This window comes from Haplochromis burtoni, unplaced genomic scaffold (assembly GCF_018398535.1).
Source record: "Haplochromis burtoni strain Fernald_Lab_line unplaced genomic scaffold, NCSU_Asbu1 Contig_16, whole genome shotgun sequence".
Lineage (NCBI taxonomy): Eukaryota > Metazoa > Chordata > Actinopteri > Cichliformes > Cichlidae > Haplochromis > Haplochromis burtoni.
In genome coordinates this window covers 583705-602887 of record NW_024582377.1, presented here as the reverse complement: position 1 = coordinate 602887, position 19183 = coordinate 583705, and the positions used below count along the sequence as shown (strand labels likewise).

Genomic DNA, 19183 nt, shown 5'->3' with positions numbered 1-19183 from the left:
CTGGGACCTCTCGTCCTGAGAACGGGTGTCTGTAAAGAAGTAAATGCAGCTTATCTTACTGACCCTGGTTTCTCAGGGTTAGTTTATATGGCAGGAGATACCGTATTGTGCAAAAGTCTTGAGCCATCCCTCATTTCTTTATGTGTGTCTAGGAAAAAGGAATATAAGTTCCTTGTTTTTACTGAAACATGTGCAAACATAGAGTAACGGTATATGAGGCAAAAACGGTGTTTGTACAGTTCTAATTAGTTTTAAAGTCAATATTTGGTGTGATCACCTTTATTCATCAACACACTCCAAGTTCTCTTGTAATCATTTTTGTAGTTTTCAGTAATAGTCTTTGTTTTTCTACCCAGATATGCTTGATTTTGTTTGACATCATTGTGATACTGAAAAAAAAAAAAATAGATAAAAAATAGAGCTGTCACCAATCAAAAGATGGATTGGCAGATGTAATGTAGCATGTAGCATCAAGATCTGACGCTACTTTTCTGTTTGCGATTGCATCAATTTTGACATCCCCAACATCACAGGCTGAAATGCAGTGCACTGTGTTTTAAAGATGCATCTCTCAGGTCTTGTGTCCGGGTTTTGCTGGATTTTGTCTTCTTTTGAATTTCATTTAGACAGACTGTTAGACAGGCCTGCCACTTCTTCTTTAAAAAAAAAAAAAAAAAAAAGAAAAAAAAACTGATACAATCAAGTTTAACTATACTTGTCATTCCTAAAGCTGTTTCTGTCTGTGAGAGCTCTGAGAGTCATGTCTTCAGAATTAGTCAAAGGAGCTTGCAAAGAAAAGCGTCTGGACTTCTTTAAGTTGCTTGAAGACGTTTCACCTCTCATCCGAGAAGCTTCTTCAGTTCTAAGGTCAAATGGTGGAGAGTCCCAGATATAAACCTAGTGGGAGTTCCCCCCACAGAGGGACAAAAGGACCCCCTGATGATCCTCTAATCGCCTGAGCCAAGGTGTGAAACTGGGTGTGGGTCACAATCAGCCAGAGTTCAGTTCATTGTGAATTGCCATGATAAGGTGGGGCCAGGTTTCACAATGAACACCCTGAAACTCTGGCTGATTGGGACCCACGCCCAGTTTCACACCTTGGCTCAGGCGATTAGAGGATCATCAGGGGGTCCTTTTGTCCCTCTGTGGGGGGAAACTCCCACTAGGTTTATATCTGGGACTCTCCACCATTTGACCTTAGAACTGAAGAAGCTTCTCGGATGAGAGGTGAAACGTCTTCAAGCAACTTAAAGAAGTCCAGACGCTTTTCTTTGCAAGCTCCTTGACTACGATGACCTGGATGACTGAGAACCTTCACAGACATATTGCTAATATTTGTGATCATTCTTGATTCAAAAATACTACTTCATGCTTTTCAAACTCTTATCTTTGGCATTTTGCATAGATTCAGTTAAAGAAAAAAAAAACAACTATGCGTTTTTTTTGACAAGCTGCAGTAACAAAGTGCCAAAAAACACAATTCAAAAACTGGTTCTCAGGCAAGTTGTCCATTATTCCTCCAGTGAGTTAAGTGCCTTTTTAATGTTACTTCAGCTTCATCAGTCAGCATTACGTAGCTTAACCAACAATAAAAAGAAAAAAGAAAAACTCTTCAGGAAAAAGGTCAGGTAAAAGGACTGGACTGAAAATAGGTAAAAGCAGATCTCCTTTATGAGAACTGTTGCTCAAGTTAAACACACACAGTAAAAGGTTATTGTGACACAAAAAGTAAAGGTGGGGATTGACTGTCAGGACTTTACCTGATTCCACTTACTGATAAAAACAAGACTATCCACTGCTAAAGTATATCAGCAGCTGATGATGTTTTTTGAAAATAAAATCACAAATGCTTTGGGTCCTTTTCTGTTACATCTGTAATAAACAAAACAAAAACAAACAAACAAACAAACAAACAAACAAACAAACAAACAAGCCCCTTTCTCGTGTTTCCTGGTACATGTCCGGGCAAGCAAGATCAGCTTCTGGGACTGAGTGCTTATCTCCAGTGTGTGCTCTCACAGCTGTCTGAAATCTTGATTTAGGAACATAACCGAGTAAGTCACACACAGACACAGAAAAAAAACCTCACTGACATTTATTACCGTCAATGGCACCTCTCTAGTTAACTCACCTGCCCACGATTTCAATGTACACCACAGCTGGAGCAGATTTTTCCACCACATCTGCAATGAAGTTGTACTTAAATCGGGGGCTGTCTGGTTTGAAGGGAGAAGCGCACTGAGCCGATGGGAGGATGTGCTGGAGAAATCCCCGGGATATTGCCAATTCTTTGTCCCCCTTTTGGTCTTTTTCAGTGTCCAGAAGCACCGCACCACAGAGCCCCAAACCCACCGACACAGAGGTGAGCAAAGAGGAGCTTCTGTTGCTGTCCCGACCGTTTCTTCTTCTTCTCTCCCCAGCTTGAGCTCTCCTGTCCAGGCTTGTGTGTCCTCCTGCAGCCTCATGGTTACATATCACAGCAGAGACACGACTGGTTGTCCTCTCAGCTAACGAGTTAAGTCCTCGGGTCTGACACCAACTTTGAGTCCTTAATGCTGAAAGAAAGCCCCTATTGACAGCCGCTGCTGCCATGTTGCATCACTTTACTCGCTCAACGTCGGTTTGAAGGCAGCCAAAGAGCACTTTATATCCCAATGTTTGCAGCAGTCTGTTATTCACGCGCCTTCATTTAAAGTGTACCGTTATCTAGCCCAGTCAGAATAACGGAAATACAAAAAAATATTCTCCACCTATTAATTTTTAGCACAACACACTCAACACGGTAATGTCACTAAGATTGCGCCTGCGTGGTAAGGCACCTTCTTCTTCGGTGCTGTTTTTTCCTCCCTGGACTTTTGTGGGTTCTTTACTCATTACTGCCCTCTGCAGGGGAGAAAATGCAGGGGTTAAAAAAAAATCAAAACTGTCTGTGAGTTACAACAGAAACGGTCAGGTTTTGCATATTTTTGCATGTATATGCATGTTATCAAGATAGTAAAGTTTATTTATTAAGCGCGTTTTACAGAAAAACCGTCACAAAGCGCTGTACAATAAAAAGAGTACAATAAATAAGACCTGTGCATACTAATTGCGTTATAGTATTCTCCTTAAGTACAAGTACCAATGGAAAGTATGATAAGTTGCTAGGCCTATGAATTATGACATATAAATTAATTAAATACATAAAAATGTCCAAAATATTATTGCTTTTACAGATAAATCCTTAAAGTTAAGGAAAAGCTGTCTGAATCTAATATTAGATATATCTTTTTATATTATTTCCTATACAAATAAAGACTTTAAGTTAAGTGATTTTACTTTTGGGGAGCTCTTATCCACAAATGGAAAGTGGTTAGAGTAATACATGGCTACAATTAAAGAGAATAGAATGTGTGTGTAAAACTAGAAGAATTAATAAATTTAAACTACATGATAAAGAACAAATCTAAGTTAAAATACACAAACATATCATTAATATATATATAGATATATTATCTTATATATCTATATATACTATATTATATATATATATATTATATATATATATATATATATAATATATATATATATATATATATATATATAATATAATATATATATATATATATATATTATATATATATATATATATATATATATATATTATAATCAATCAACAGAAATATAATTTTTTATTTTGGAAAATTACAAAGGGAAAGAAATTCACATTGTGTATTTATGTTTTCTGTATGTATCACGTGAAAGAGTAATCTTCTTTTTTAAAAATTCTTCATAAAGAAATTAATTATCAGTTACTTTTCTGAAGTCATATTACACTGGTTATCATTTTTTTTGTCTTAAATTTAATTGACATTTTTAGATTGAATTATATTGAATATTATATATGTATAGGTCTTCGTTTATCCATTTATTATTATTATTTACTTTTTTTTTACATGCTCAACCTTTGGTGAGTAATAAAAGTATCATATTTATTTGTATTTTCGCGTTAAATAATAAAATATATTTAAAAAAAAACCTTACAGACTGCAAGAATACGTTTTCAAACTTTTAAATAAAGTTTTATTCATAAAAACAAAACTCCAGAGATGAGCGGCAGTGACGTACTTGTTGTGAAAGTACGTCACACGGTTTGAGCCAAAGGCGGCGGTGATGAGAAATTTAAAATTTGCGGGCTAGCTCGTTAGCTGCTAGCTAACGCCTCGGATCTACAGTCAGGTAACTTCAGCTCGAGAATCATGGCTTCGTATTTTCATTTATTACAACAGACAAAACCGCAGTTTGAATCTCCGGCCAAAGTTTTTGCTAAGCTCAAATCCAAGGTGCAAAAGGAAGCGATGTGCGCAAAAGACGACAACGGTCCGCCGAACAACGCTCGAGAGGAGTACAGAGTTAATTTAAAGTCGCCCAGGAAGCAGCAGCAGAGGATCTGGGTGACCGAGGGGTTCGATGAGAATCAGAGGTTCGGCAACGAAGCCCAGCCTTTGATTCTCTCGCCCATTAAGAGTCCACAGAAAACCTCTCCGTATTCGTATTCAGACTTTATCCGCAAACCTTTGGAGGAAACGCTTCCAGTGGTTGAAATGGGACTTGGATGCACAAGAAGCGAGAGACGTTTCCTGGAGTCGACAGCCGTATCTCACCCTCTCTTTCTGACTAATCATATCCACAAAGAACCTCCTCAGGTCAGAGACGCGGATCAGTTCATCCTCTCCAGCACGACTCCGTTGAAGGTTCAACCTGTCGAAAGTGACTGCAAGCGCATTGCTTCTGATGAAGAATGCGCTCCTCTCCACAAACCCCTGTCTACAGCCAGTGCCTTTTCCCCCATGGTGAAGAGGCTGAGGAAGAGAAAATGGGAGCAGCAGGAGTTTAACAAAGTCAACACCAACAGCACTGAGGAGGTGAGAAATGAACTCACATGTCAGCCTCGGCAGAGGAAAGCCCCTGCTCTCAGCGAGGAGAACACCCACAGCACCTGGATGAACATCAGAGGATGCTCCACTGACCAACCAGAGAGGATCCCCGAAGACATGTTCACACCAAGAAAATCCGTGGCAGAGAGACGTGAGACATTTTTTCCTGCCTTTCTCCACCTTACATCAGAATATAGAGGTGTATAGAAATCACCTGGTAGACGCCTACAATAGAATAATAATAAAATATTTCTTCTGTTTTGAAACAGGCTGTGGTGTTGTTTTGGAAAAAATTCCTATAATGTCTCCAGCTAAGATGTTTGCTTATATGAAGGAGAGAGAAAGCAAAAGGGAACTGCGGGGAGTTCGTGAAGCTATCAATACCACGAGGGACATCTTTAATGCAGGTGAGTGTGCCATGGTGTTAAAAAAGCAGCACATCCGGTTTAAGCAGTTTCTATAGATATAGTTTGAGTTTTCCCAGGTCACTGTGCACAACACACCTTTGCTTATGGCACAATATCTTTCCCATAGGTAACTCCCTTAAGTCCGGAGACAGCCCTCTCTCCACACCTCACAGTGTTGGTGAGAGGGACGACAGTGTGTTTACAAACACCTCAGAAAGTGATGTTCCTGTAAGCCGGCACATATCAGAGTCAGCTGACTGCCACTCAGCTGACGCTCTGACCTCGGCTGTGTCATCGAAGCCCGTTTTGCTCGAAGACCCGCTCGTGCTCAATTCTCCGAAGATCTTGATTCCGAAGAGACAAGAGACTGTGTTCAAGTGCAACAAGTGGCCTAAGCAAGCAACATTCCCCAGCGTGAGTAAAGCAAATGCCTCTTAATGAAATATAAGTGAACAAATGGCAGGCCTTGTGTCGGTTGAGCCTGAAAACTCCAGCTGTTTGAAGAAAAACAGTTACTGATACATTTACATTTCAAGAGCAAATTGAAAAAGTAGGTCAGCGGCAGTTTGCATTTCCCTATACAAGTTTTCTCTGGTTCATCATTGTCCCCTTGTTTCCCTCCTTTGGTAGGAGAGTGTGATTTATCTCAAAAAGTGGTTCCTGAGGAAGAACAGCAAGGGCCTCTTTGTTGATGGAATCCACGGGTAAGTGTTGTTTGATGTAATTTTGAACTTTGTGAATGAGGAGAATGACATGATGTCAGGTTGCTTTTCTCATTTGATAGACATTAGACTTAGACATTTTTTTGGTTTCATCCAAAAGATTTTTACGAGGTTCATAGTTAACTGCTGGTCATTTCCTCCCAGGGAAGACAACATACCATGGAACAGTAACGTCATCATGCACAGGGTTTCTAATTCTATGATAAAGACCGTCTCCGGCAGGGTTTACATCCTGGTTGGGAAGATGAACTTGAAAGTTGAATCCGGTAAGCTGACTTGAACCTTTTTCCAATTGTGCGTGGGAAGAAATTAAAAATGGATAAAAGGATGAAGCAAAGCTGTATAGAGAGAGTCCTATGCATGGTATTACATGGATTTACTCTTTCTTTTTTCCCAGAGTTTCCCAGGTGGTTTTTGAAAAAGTTTGAAAAGGGTTTTCCTCCTGACTGGAAGGCGCTTTACAACAAGATGCTGACAGAGTCGAGAGAGTAAGAACACTAATTTCACATCCCTGCTCTTGCGGTCAATATATTGTGTTTGTTTTTGCAGGGGGATTGTGACTAAATTAATTATTTTTTGTATAATTTGTCTAGATTGATTTTTTTACACCTTTGGGCTTGGTTAAGACCTAAATTTTGTTTTCCTGTAGCAACCAAGGCAGAGGAAGACAGAAGAAAAGTGAAAGTAGTGGTATCAAATCAAAGAAAAAATCGGAGGCCTCCCTCATCAACAGTTCTTTGAACCAGCAAACTTCCTTTATGACATGTAAGTACACGATACAAACCTGGTGACGTGTTTTTTTTTGTTTGTTTGTTTGTTTTTAGTGGATTTGGGGGCATGAATAAATTGTTGTTGTTTTTGTTTTTACAATAAAGTAATTTTACTTTCTCTGTTAATTCTCTCTAGCTGAATCCTGCCCTCCCATGGGTGCCCCCTCCTCTAGCATGAAAGTGTCTCGAAGCGGTCGAGTAATCAAACCACCTTTGGAGTACTGGAAAGGAGGGCGCGTCATTCTAGATGCGTTCATGAACGTTACCATCCATGAATGTTATAATACCTCCATCTGCAACTCTGTAAGCACCTAAAGTTGGGCTTGTGTGTGTTATAATTAAGGGTGAGTTACTTCAACTATATTCATTTTGGTATTCCACAGGAGGTCAATACAACGTTGTCTACAGGGATGTCGCAGGAGCCCGTCCGTGTGTTCTTGCCCTGCAGTGAAGGTAAAGACGCTCTTGGAGCTTTAGTCATAGCAGTGTGAAATTTTAAAGTACATGTTGCATAAAACTGTGTTTTCTGATCCTAGGTGAAAAGGAGGCATCAGTACTACTGAGGAAGGTCAAGGCTCCTCTTCACAGACGCAACAGAGTCAAGGGTAAACCAGACAGGAATCACTCTGATTTTCTCGAACCTGCTGCAGAGCTACTAATAAGCCCTGAGGAGGGGGCAGGAAGAATAACAAGGTCTGGCCAAAAGTGTCCTGCTAAAGAAAGAGAACTACATGTGGACACTGTCCTAAAACACCACAGTGATAATGAAAAGTCTTCAGCACAGAGATCACAGAAACAGTCACAGGGCAGCTGTAGTGCTTCAGCAAGATTATCTAAAAGTAAACAGGCTGTCATAAATTCCCCAGAAACTCCTTCAGTTAAAATATTACAGCAGCTGTCATCAGATGATGAGTTATCTATTAAGAGGAAGAAGCGAGGACACAGTAAAGACAGCAGGAGCACTCACAGGGAGTCAAAGTCGAGCCACAGCTCTGCCGCAAACAACTCACCAGGATCTGAAGAGGAAAAAGATAACAGAGAGCCTTCAGCACTGAAGTCCCAAAAATATGGGTCACATGCCACTCGCAGGCCTACAAAAAGAGTAAATACAAGAAAACGGATCACAAATCCCCTAGAATCTCCCCCAGTGAATGATGAAACATCCCAGAATCTGTCATCGGACGATGAGTTACCCACGAGGAGACGGAGGGAAAGGAAAGGAGCGCACAGTAAAAGCAGTAGAAATGCTCGTAGCAGGCCTCAGCCAAAACATGGGTCCTCATCCACCAAGTCAGAGGATTCTGATAACTTAATGAGGCACAAACCAAAACACAAGTCAAGCAAATGCACCAGAGCACCAGCACCCACAAAGACTTTGGCTGCGGCCACGCAATCCAGCAAGAAACACAGTACGAACGAGGGCAGCATACTGCTGGAGCACGATGAGGATAAGTGGACAGAGGCAGAGCTGATGAGACTACAAGAGTGAGTTTTGTATCCTCAGTAAAGCCTTGTCGCTCTCTTGTGGTTATAATCGTGTTTTTCTATGTTCTGTTTGCCAGGGCTGTGTCCTACTATCCTAAGCACATGGCAAATTACTGGGCAAAGGTAGCACGGATGGTGGGAACCCGTTCTGCAGAAGAGTGCCACAGCCAGCACACATCCCAGGGAGCATCGTATAGTCCTGCTAAGAAAGCCACGAAACCCAAAAAGAAAAAGGTTGAGCCGCCCCAAGCTCCAGGTAGGGAATAGACACTTCTGGGATGTCGACTGTGCAAGCTAGTTAATCTGTGTACCATTTTAAGGGAGGTGTTTCATTAATAACTTTGAGGGATATTTTTCCAGCATTGAAAAGTATTACTTCACTATTCACTACTTTGTGTCCCATTATACTCTTTAAGTAAAATGGGACAATTTTAGGCATACAGCCAACAGGTACCTTCATTATTGATCTACTGTTTTCTCTTTGAGTAATAAATTCTTTAAAATTTAAATACAGTCTAGAGCTTGTTTTGTTACACAGATTTGAACAAAGTATACACAAATTTAGCACCCTTACATAGCCTTAGCCGGTGATGCCTATCTGCCTGTGTTTGGTTACAGATCATCCTGTGATATCAGCCCGAGTGGGAACCCTAAAGAGAAAACAGCAAGTGCGTCAGTTTTTGGAGACTATGCCCAGGGACAATGTTGATGACGTTTTCAGCTCTGAATACATGCAGAACAAGCGCTTTGAGGTTTGTCTCCCTTTCACAGGATTTTTATGAGTAGTCGTTACACTAAACAACAACTAACCATTCCTCTTGACCGTGCCTCGACACGCAGCTCCCTTCCTTGTGTTCCGAGGACGAAGAAGACTTGGCAGTGTCGGACCTGGAACCCTTGACCCCTATGTCGGCACGTTTCCCTGAAGTAAAGACTCCTCAGTGTCTGCATATCACTCCAGGCATGATGGGTTCTCCAAACAGGTGGGCGAACGTCTGTTCTAACCTGAAATGAGATGAGTGCAGGAAAACAACGTTTTCACTTAATTTTTGCCTCGATTTTAAAGGGACAATGACGATAAGTACGTGTATCAACTGCAGAAGAGGATTAAAAAAAATCAGTTTAACGCCTGCAAGCTCCCACTTCCTTCAAAGGTACTTCTTTCCTAACAGATTGGGCGTAATTTGTGACATTTTTCATCATGGAAGTTTGTTTCACACAACACTGTATTTCTTTTGACTTTCAGAGATTCACACCCACACCATCAGCTAAAAGAACAATGAGAAGATGTGGCAACACGGGTAAGTGTCCTTAAGAATTAGGTAACAGTTGTACAAAAGGAATATATAGATAAAAGGAAAAGAGTTCATAACTTTACAGGTAGAGTTTTGGTTTTTTGTCTTTGACCACCTGTTTTATTTATTTTTCCCCTCTTTTGCACTAGAAAACGATACATTCGTGGTTTGGGAGATGTTCCCTGGAAACAATGAGGCGCTGTCTGAAAGTGATGAACAGGAGGAGGATTTCTACTTCTCAGATAATGACTGATCAAAGCCAGAAATGAAATGTCATGTTGTTCATTTTATTTTTAAATCTGAAATTCTTCAAATGAGTCAAAATTAGCAGAGGAAAGGTGGGATCCCCCCACCTTGAGACATGAACTGCCAAACATCTGTTGCCAGTCTTCCTGACCACTTCAATGTACATAACTTCCAATGTTGTAACGTATAAATATTTTTGTGTTGAGACAATGTGGTCTGCATTTAATAGTTGCAAATGTAAAATCAATTTTAATAGAGAATAAAAAAAAAAAAGAACTGCTGCTGTCTTGCAGTACATCCTTGTAAATATAGTTTTTGTGTATCTGCATTTTATATACCAAAGGGTTACTTATAATAAACCTTTTTTTCCCCCATTGTTAATTATTGTTTTATGCTTTAGTTGCACAGAGGTTGTTGGTGTTGATGTGCTCAAGTAGTCTTCAGGATGAGTTCTACAGGCTTCCTGAAGGAAATTCAACACTTTCTTTTGGCTGCCTTTTATTCTGTTCTTTGTCAAGATGATTTCACACTGCTTCAGTAATGCTTCCACATGGTACTGTCCACATTCATAATTATGACAAGATCCTTAACACCACTGATTAAAATTCAGTTCAGTACAGTTTTATTTATATAGCATTAAATCACAACAACAGTTGTCTGTGTGCTTTATACTGTAAGGTAAAGACCCTACAGTAATACAGGAAAAACTCCCGGCAATCAGATCCCAATGAGCAAGCACTTGATGACAGTGGGAAGGAAAAACTTCCTTTTAACAGGAAGAAACCTCAAGCGGAACGAGGGTCAGACATCTGTCATGACTGATTGGAGGTAATGAAACAGGACAAAAAGACACTGGAAGAGAGCCAAAGAGTTATTAATAACTAATATTTAAATGAGAGTGGCGTATAAACACATAGTGAGTCAATAAGAAAAAGTGCATCATGGGAGCCCCAGCAACCTAAGCCTTTTGTAGTTTAAATAAGGGATTCAGTCCCAACTTTATGCTTTGTCAAAAAGAAAAGTTTTATGCCTAATCTTAAAAGTAGAGAGGGTGTCTGTCTCCCAAATCTGAGAGCTGGTTCCACAGGAGAGGGGCCTCTCTGCTCTGCTTCCTATTCTACTTTTAAATCTAGGAATGAAAAGTAGAGCAAAGTACTCTATTCAGGTGATACAGTATTTTGGGTCTGTAAGGTAAGAAGGTGCTTGATTCTTTAAGAATTTTCATTTTCATTGTACAGATACTGTACCACAAGATTTCTCTTCTGTACATACTGATGATGATGAGCCAGAAATGTCAAAACTGGATTAATCCCTCCATAAGATCAGTCCAGTTCTAATAGAAAAGACCTATCCCAGTCCTCATTTTCTTGCGGACATTTTTGTGATGAGGCTTCAGTGAATAGCAGATGCATTTCTCAGGTCTTTGCTGGATTTTTCCTTTTTCTGAAGGATATAACCTTCACTAACTGCTTTTCCTGCTGTGGATCTTTTTTTTAGGCCTGCCGTTTCTTATTCACTTTCAATTTTTTCCTCAATTTTTTTGCACACCATGCCAAGATATGCCAAGTTTTTGGCTAACAGTTCTTTAGGAATCACCTTGTTGGTGCAAAATACTATTTAATGCTGCAAAACTGTGTGCCTATTGTGACAGGCTGCTAGTAACAAAGTGCCTAAAGAAACCATTTAAAATTGGTTCTTTGCTGTTGACCTGTCTGTTATGTGCAGACACAACACTGGTTCAGCCCTTGAGTTAAGTGCCTGTTTTATCTTTGAACGATTCATAAGTCAGTGTTAAGTGGTTTAACAAACAAAGAAAGCATTTCTCTGAAAAAGGCCAGGTACAAGGACTGGGTACTTGGAAGCAAAATATTGAGATATGAGAGCTGACTCCAGGCTTTTGCACAGTACTGTACCACAACAGAAATATACCAGACTTACAATACAAACTTAGTAAATATATGTGTATTATTCAATTTAGTCTTTCCACATTGGTATGTGTTATTATAGTTAGGTTTTTTTAAGTTTGCAATATTATTTTAGTTATTTTCTACCGTCTAGTTATTTTAAGTTAGCTAGTCTTTTTGTTTTTGTTCTTTTGCTTTTAGTTGGGGAGACAATTTTTCTTTCATTCCAAGTCCACAGTGGTGAAGGAGAAGTGTGAGTGGACAGAAATATCCAAACCATAGCAGGAAATTTACAAAACTTGCCTCCAAACCAGCAAAAGTGAAGCTGTGACACAGATTTGACCCCAGTTTACTTTTTCTATTTGAATACTGTTAAGGAGCAGCGTTTACGTGCAGCAAAAAAAAACAAAACAAACATAAATAAACCAAAAATAAAAGTTAGCAGAACATACTACATTACAAACGTGTTAAAGGATCGGTGGTGGGAGGGGGAAGGGGGGGCAGCGGTTGCTAATCACGTGAAAAGAAAGTCACATGACTAGTGCGCATACACTAACCTGGTCGCTTGAGTTTGGAAAGCTGAAACAGGAGAGGACACCATGAACAAACTGTGAGTGCTTTAGATAACTTCAGAGCTTATTTACGTAAATAATGAAGAGTGCGATACCGTGAACTGTTTAAACGTAGCTAACCCACGTTTTTTACGTCACTGGTGACCTATAGCTGCTAATGTAGCAGGTTAAAGTGGCCGTCGGACGTTAAAGCTGTAATAAACTAAACCGCGCTTTTCTGTAATAGATGTAGCATTAGCATAACGCTATGTGTGCATGAAGGCAGGAAGAAATGCGTATGATTTTAATTTTACCTTCTTACCTGAATCACATTGAGACGTCAAAGATGCACCAAGACATGTTTTGTTACCGACCTGAAATAACACTAGGTGCTAATTGTAGTTTTGACAAAACTTCCGGGTTTGTTTTGGGTGTATCTGATTTTCAATGCTTTGATTTCTCCTTTCTTCCAGCAGACTGGTCTTCTCCTTGCCCTTTTTATTCAGTTCGGTGGTCTGGAGTGGATATCTGGAGTCAGACCAGGATGTCTTGTGAGCAAACATACAATTTTAAATCTGTTATGATATGTATTATTTACTTTAAGTTACATCTGGATTTCTGCTAGCTATAGACTGTAAAGTGAGGTATGATTCATATGTAATTAATTACTGGGTGCTGTGTTTATTAATAAGTCTGTTATACCAGGTCTCCCAGCCATTTAAATGCTTGCCATTAATTTCTGACTGTTAAAATACATTTTCAAAATTTTTATTCCTCTTTACACAGGATACCACAGGAGTGGGCTCATGTGGATCGGGTTGGTCCCACAGAAGAGCTCGAACTGACCTTTGCCCTAAAGCAGCAGAATGTTCACCTGCTGGAGGAAAAGCTCAGGCTGGTGTCAGACCCTGACTCAGTTCAGTATGGTATGGATCTATCCGATTACTGCAACCTTTACATTTTAAAAACAGAAAGAAATACTCCTTTAAACGTTAACCTGTGCTCGTTTGCACTCCAGGTAAGCATCTCAGTCTAGAGGAAGTAGCCTCCCTCGTGCGTCCCTCTGACCTGACCGAGAAAGTGGTGCATCGCTGGCTGCAGAGTCATGGGATTACAAACTGCCTTACGATTCGCACTCAGGACTTTTTGCAGTGCACCATGACTGCAGAGTAAGCATATTTCTTTGGCAGCATTTGTTCTGCTTACTCAACTCACTTGCTCATGACACAATTAAAGCGCAAAGTCACTTCTTCAACACGAGTTCTGTAGCAGTGTAAATTTCCCACTAATGCTTGTATCTTGTGATATAGTTCCTCTTTATGCGGTTTTGGGTTAAAAAAAAAAAATCAGACATTGACCTGGAGTAAAATGAAATTCATAAATCAAGGCTGAGACAAGGAGTCGATTTCACTTACTAGAAGTTCCAGTTTATCTGTTTTACATTGTTTCCTTTTTAAACACACATAAATGGACTTGCATGTGTTTGCATGGTAATGACAGTAAATGATAGTTGTATTGAATTCTTTTGTTTGCTTTTTTCCCTCAGGACTGCAGAGAGGTTACTTCCAGGAAGCAGATTTCACCGTTATATGAGAGATGGACATTATTTAGTGAGGTCTTCAGCTCCATACTCTGTTCCCGATGACGTTCATCATCACCTTGACTTTGGTGAGCTCCATTTCAAAAGCTGCTAATTATTATGTTGGGTTTTTTTAGACCTAGGTCATAAAGTTCTACGATTGCTTGCAAAAAAATACACCTACTCACCTTTTGCTGCAAAAACTTTTTATTTAGATCGCTTCTTTGTCCCGTTCAGTCCACTTGAATAGATGTCACTACTGCCCACTGGATCCTCAATAACCTTTTCATTACATTTCTTTTTACCAGGAATTTTATTTTGGGGAAGAGGATAGTGTCGCATAGGGCCTAAATTTTTGGGTGGTTACTTAAATTGTCATTGTGGCCAAGAAAACTCCAGTGTGGCACCAAATATTCTCCTTCACAAGCTTCAGGGTGTTACAGTAGAACCCAAGTTTGACCCTGACCTGTGTGTGTTTACATGTATTCAGTGCTTCTGCAGTGTTAATGACCTGTTAAAGTCCTACAAATCACACTTTTAATCATCATATAGTGCTTTATTCTAACCACCTTAAGTACAGCCAGAATTGAAATCAGAAACCTTGCTGGTGTAAGGTGACGCTGCTAACCACTTTTTCCTTAGAAACTGTTGCTTGGTGTGTGGGTGCCGGTGCTTAGCCACAGGGTAATTTTTTACACAGAAGTTGTGGGTTTCTCTCGGATATTTCTGTTGAAATCGTAAATACCAACGTGCAAGTGGTCAGAATGGCACTTCAGTGACTAATCAAAAAAGGAATAAATAGAAACTACACAAAAAGTGGGCTTGAGATGCAGGTGAGGAGATATATTTGGGTTCAAAGAACTTTATGAGAGCATCTCATATGATTAGGTTTGGATCTGCATTGACACTGCCGCCCCCGTGACCCTGAAGTACATAAGTGGTTAAGAAAGTGGATGTGGGATTGAATTTCTTTTTTTATGTGTGTATGCTTCTGCAGTTGGAGGACTTCACCGTCTTCCTCCTAAGGGACTGGATCTCAGCAAGAAGCAGAAGTCTAAGGCAGGGTTTCACCTCGGGGTGACTCCTGCTGTTTTAAGGACTCGCTACAATCTAACATCAGCAGATGTGGGATCAGTTCAGAACAACAGCCAAGCTGTAGCTCAAGTATGATACACTCACCTTTTATTTAAGGGGTGAAAGGTTAAATGTTGCAACTAACCTTTCAAATAACCTTCAGCTCCAAGTCTTTAATCTGACTATAACGTGGTGTAATTTTTCACTGTAGCTAGCTGCTTTCTCTTTTAGTTTTTGGAGCAATATTACCATCCCGCCGACTTGGCTGAGTTCATGGCCATGTTCGGTGGTGGCTTCCAGCATCGGTCTGAGGTGGATCGAGTTGTAGGAACCCAGGGGGGAGGAAAAGCTGGTATAGAGGCCAGTCTGGATGTAGAGTACATCATGAGCACAGGGGCAAACATCTCCACTTGGGTCTTCACCAATCCAGGTATGAGAAAGAGTTTGTCTTTCTGTTTTTAGATTATTCAAAACAAAATCATGATATAGAAATGATAAACCCTTTAGCAAAGAGGTCAGAGCTTGGAGTTAAAAGCAAGAAAAAAAACCAACCTCCACACAGAGTAACGTTTCTTTTTTCCCTTTAAATTGTTCTGCTGTGCCTCCAGGTCGCCATGAGTCCCAGGAGCCTTTCCTCCAGTGGATGATTTTGCTCAGCAACATGACTGACCTGCCCTGGGTTCACACTATCAGCTATGGAGATGATGAAGACAGTCTTTCTGCAGCCTACATGACACGCATCAACACAGAGTTCATGAAGGCCGGCGTCAGAGGAATCTCATTGCTCTTTGCTTCTGGTCAGTAATAACAGTAACATTTGTAATAGTAACATGTGTGTGACATGTTGTGGTGCTTTTTGTGGTTTTCGTCACCTTGGTTAAAAATGAGACTTGACTTGAATAACTGGGGAATTCTTTAGAGGCCCAAGAAAAACCTGATCGTGTAAAGAAAATAAGAGGCTTTGTCTCCTTGGCAATATGTCACCTGACTGTAAAGTCACTCTCATTGTCAGATCATTATGTCACTTGAAACATGAATACAGCACCATTGTTTCATACCGAACCCCTGATGGCACGTCATGTGTACGCGATACCTTTTTGTTCTGCTTGCTTTTTATCACGGCTCCAAAGCAACAGTCAATAGGCTGCCAGTCATTAGTAAGATTTACTGCACCATCACCTGCCACCTCACTTATAATCACCCTGATCTTGTGTCGTGTTCAGGTGACAGTGGTGCTGGATGCAGACATCTGGGGAAAGAAAACACCTTCAGGCCCAGTTTCCCTGCCTCAAGGTAAAACATCAACTCCAGTTTTGTGAAACTAAAGCAGCGTGTAATTATTTGCAACAGATGGTTTACTATATTAAAAAAAAATCTGATTTAAAGAGCTTCTTGTTTCCAGCCCATATGTGACTACAGTAGGAGGCACATCCTTCAAGAACCCCTATAAGGTCACGTATGAAGTCACAGACTCAATCAGTGGTGGAGGCTTCAGCAACATCTTTAAGATGCCCGACTACCAGGTAAAATCATCAGCCTTTAGTGATACATGATACATCTCCGTTCCTTTATGTATCCAGTGATCATCGTGTTTGTTTGTTTTTCCCCCCAAAAGTCAGTGTAAACAGTGCTATCTGTGCTCTGTGTGTGTTCCCACAGACCACTGCGGTGAATAGCTATCTAAAGACTGTAGCGGCATCCCTCCCTCCTAAGTCATACTTCAATACCAGCGGAAGGGCTTACCCAGACATGGCTGCCCTATCTGATAATTACTGGGTGGTCAGCAACAGAGTGCCTGTCCCGTGGGTGTCGGGGACCTCGGTCAGTATTCTTTGTAGCAAATAGAGAATTGACAATGTAGCAGAGGAGGAAAAAAGAAACAGAAGAACCATAAAATTAGCCCAATGGGCAAACTGACAGACTAAACGAAGCTGGTGCCTTTTTTCCTCTATGGGCTCCTAAAATGTTGCAGGTTTAGTTTTTTTGGACAGATAAGTTTATTTCCAACAAAGTACACTTGACGTGTATGGACATTCATCGAAGCAACATAACAAATACATTAGACATCTCTGTATAAATAACACAGATTCTGTGGTTGAAATTGAGTTGGTCCCGTCTAATGAATAATAGAAATATTCATCTGACTTTCAAATCACCAGCCAATGGCTCATATAGAGTAAGACAAGTGCATTCATACCTACACACTGATATGCATACAACAAAAATGCACAATCATACATCTGTACATAAATATCTATACCTGTAGTTTCCAGAACAGACTCTGTGCAGTTAGGATGGATCTGAGCAGGCAAACTCAATAGCTACAGAGGATTTGCTTTAAAATGAGTGAAGGTCTAAAAGGGTGATGCTTCATTCCCCCATGTTGCGCTCTTCAGCTTCCTTTACATTTGGTACAAAAGCGTTACACATCATGGGAGGTTTATTTCAGTTAAAGAAATGTTTGTGTTTACAGAGTGTAGCCACCCCCATTCACCACCTGCTGCACCACCAACAGTCTGCACTTACCTTAAATCACTTGCTTTGAATGTCTGCTTCTTGTGGCTCATTGCATCTCACATGCATTGCTTACCCATCCAGGCATCGACCCCTGTAGTCGGAGGTATGCTTTCCCTCATCAATGATCAACGTTTCATGAAGGGCCTGCCTGCCCTGGGCTTCCTCAACCCCCGACTCTATAAGCTGAATGGAAAGGCCTTATTTGATGTAAGTGCAGCTAATTATATTATTACTGTAGATAAGTACTTGAAGTAATTATTGGAGGACTCTTGTTGTTACCAAACTATTGAAGAATGCTCCACTTGTATAGATTACACAACATAGACACTGCGACGCTTTAACTGAAAAACAAGCTTTGTTTACGCTGCTACTGTTATGACGGGTGTTCACTAAGGCATTTTTTTAAAACAAGAAACCAAATATCCATGGTCGAGATCTGTTTCCTAAATGCCGTTCACTTTTGTCTCAAGGTAACTGAAGGTTGCCACTATGGCTGTCTGGACGAGCAGGTTCAAGGGCAGGGTTTCTGTGCCGCACCTTCGTGGGATCCTGTTACCGGCTGGGGTACGCCAAACTATCCTGCCCTGCTGGCTGTCCTCCTGAGTGATTAGCTGCAAATAACCCACCAGCGCCTGCTCTGAGAGTAGACGGCAGACACACAATGCCAAAGGCAAAAGGGTCGAATAGCTATACTCTAGGTTGCCTCTTTTGGTTTTATTCAGGTATACGTTTGAAGTTGAAGGATTATTGAACTCCTAAAGATTTTTGTTTGCTGAATCATTTAAGGATAATTGCATCGCCTCTCATTTTAAGGCTTCAAACTGTTCAAGTATGTTTGCCAGGGATAATTATAGTGGTAGTTTTTTAATACTGCACTACAGCTGCCATTTTCTGCTGTTCACTGCATTTATAACTGACCCAGATTTGAGATATTCTTGGCTTTACATGCATCCCTTTAGATACACAGTGAGGACGTACAGTTAGCTATGCAAAAAGATTAAATAACTTTATTGAAAAGGTGGAAATATATATTGTAATCACTTCTTATGCACAGCTTGTTTTAAAATAGTGCTGTTGATTCTTAATGACTGTGAGCTGGATTAATATCTGATCTGTACAGGGAATGAGACTTCCTAACTACTCGGCAGGGATAAAGTAGGTACAAGTCATCGTGTTGTTTGAGATTTTTAAAACACCGCTCATGTATGTGCACTAAAAAGGGGAACATACTTTGTGGTGTGCTGATTAAGAGGACCTTTGAAATCTTGATTTGCTGCTGTGAAATGACAAGATGTGTTGTAATATGTGGATTTGAAGTGATTCAGCAATTCTACCCACCAGCATTGTTGTACTTGTTGTGAAAGCACTGCCTTTACTATTTTTGTGGACTGATTAAAGCCAGATTATGTACAACAAAATGTCAGATGGGTGTTCAGTATTATCCTCGATGTTTGAAAGTATGTTATGATGGTTGCAGTTTGGAAATGTGAGCTTATTAGAGCTTCCTTTGGCTGTCACAATGGGTTGCCACAGGAGCCGGAGCTACATATTTGACTTTACAACAATCAGCCTTTGTGGCACAACCCTCTCAGGGATTTTTGTCTCAATCATCATTTACCTGTGGGTGAATTCATCAATCGCCACACTTTGAAGCTAACATTTTAATTTATTATTAATCAAGAATAATCTGCAAATTATGCATTGAAAATAAGTGTAA

General features: G+C 40.3%; 3 protein-coding genes across 4 annotated transcripts in view; 2 read left to right on the top strand and 1 right to left on the bottom strand.

The window, feature by feature from the left end:
• Window positions 1–2911, bottom strand: part of LOC102301684 (serine protease HTRA2, mitochondrial) — an 8215-nt gene extending 5304 nt beyond the window's left edge. The window contains exons 1-2 of the mRNA XM_005916660.2: window positions 2132–2911; window positions 1–29 (exon numbers count right to left, since the gene is read on the bottom strand). The exon at window positions 1–29 is cut by the window's left edge and continues 176 nt beyond it. Of these exons, the coding sequence (XP_005916722.1) occupies window positions 1–29; window positions 2132–2592 (490 nt within the window). The 5' untranslated portion in view covers window positions 2593–2911. The remainder of the gene's footprint in view (window positions 30–2131) is intronic.
• A 1327-nt stretch (window positions 2912–4238) lies between these two features.
• On the top strand, window positions 4239–10471 carry mis18bp1 (MIS18 binding protein 1). Its single transcript, XM_005916656.2, has 16 exons — window positions 4239–5067; window positions 5186–5323; window positions 5451–5737; window positions 5954–6027; window positions 6190–6311; window positions 6443–6533; window positions 6695–6810; window positions 6952–7118; window positions 7199–7268; window positions 7352–8300; window positions 8378–8556; window positions 8919–9052; window positions 9141–9283; window positions 9367–9454; window positions 9547–9601; window positions 9745–10471. Exons 1-16 carry the CDS (start codon window positions 4239–4241, stop codon window positions 9846–9848), a joined length of 3546 nt encoding a protein of 1181 aa, XP_005916718.1. The 3' UTR covers window positions 9849–10471.
• A 1786-nt stretch (window positions 10472–12257) lies between these two features.
• Window positions 12258–18884, top strand: tpp1 (tripeptidyl peptidase I). Of its 2 annotated transcripts, none has more exons than XM_005916657.2 (13): window positions 12258–12355; window positions 12770–12847; window positions 13083–13222; window positions 13315–13465; window positions 13843–13964; window positions 14873–15039; window positions 15181–15379; window positions 15558–15746; window positions 16173–16242; window positions 16352–16472; window positions 16609–16770; window positions 17548–17673; window positions 17937–18884. In XM_005916657.2, the coding sequence occupies exons 1-13, from the start codon at window positions 12345–12347 to the stop codon at window positions 18075–18077; spliced, it is 1677 nt and encodes a 558-aa protein (XP_005916719.1). In that variant the 5' UTR covers window positions 12258–12344; the 3' UTR covers window positions 18078–18884. The 2 variants fall into 2 exon arrangements, with proteins under 2 accessions (XP_005916719.1, XP_005916720.1); XM_005916658.1 differs by having other exon boundaries at window positions 12261–12355; window positions 12773–12847.
• Window positions 18885–19183: the final 299 nt, after the last annotated feature.

Coding starts and splice junctions, on each gene's coding strand:
- mis18bp1 (XM_005916656.2), top strand. CDS start 4,239: ATGGCTTCGTATTTTCATTTATTACAACAGACAAAACCGCAGTTTGAA. Junction 5,068..5,185: donor AAAATCCGTGGCAGAGAGAC/GTGAGACATTTT, acceptor GTTTTGAAACAG/GCTGTGGTGTTGTTTTGGAA. Junction 9,284..9,366: donor ATGATGGGTTCTCCAAACAG/GTGGGCGAACGT, acceptor TCGATTTTAAAG/GGACAATGACGATAAGTACG.
- tpp1 (XM_005916657.2), top strand. Junction 16,243..16,351: donor CCCAGTTTCCCTGCCTCAAG/GTAAAACATCAA, acceptor TCTTGTTTCCAG/CCCATATGTGACTACAGTAG. Junction 16,473..16,608: donor TTAAGATGCCCGACTACCAG/GTAAAATCATCA, acceptor GTGTTCCCACAG/ACCACTGCGGTGAATAGCTA.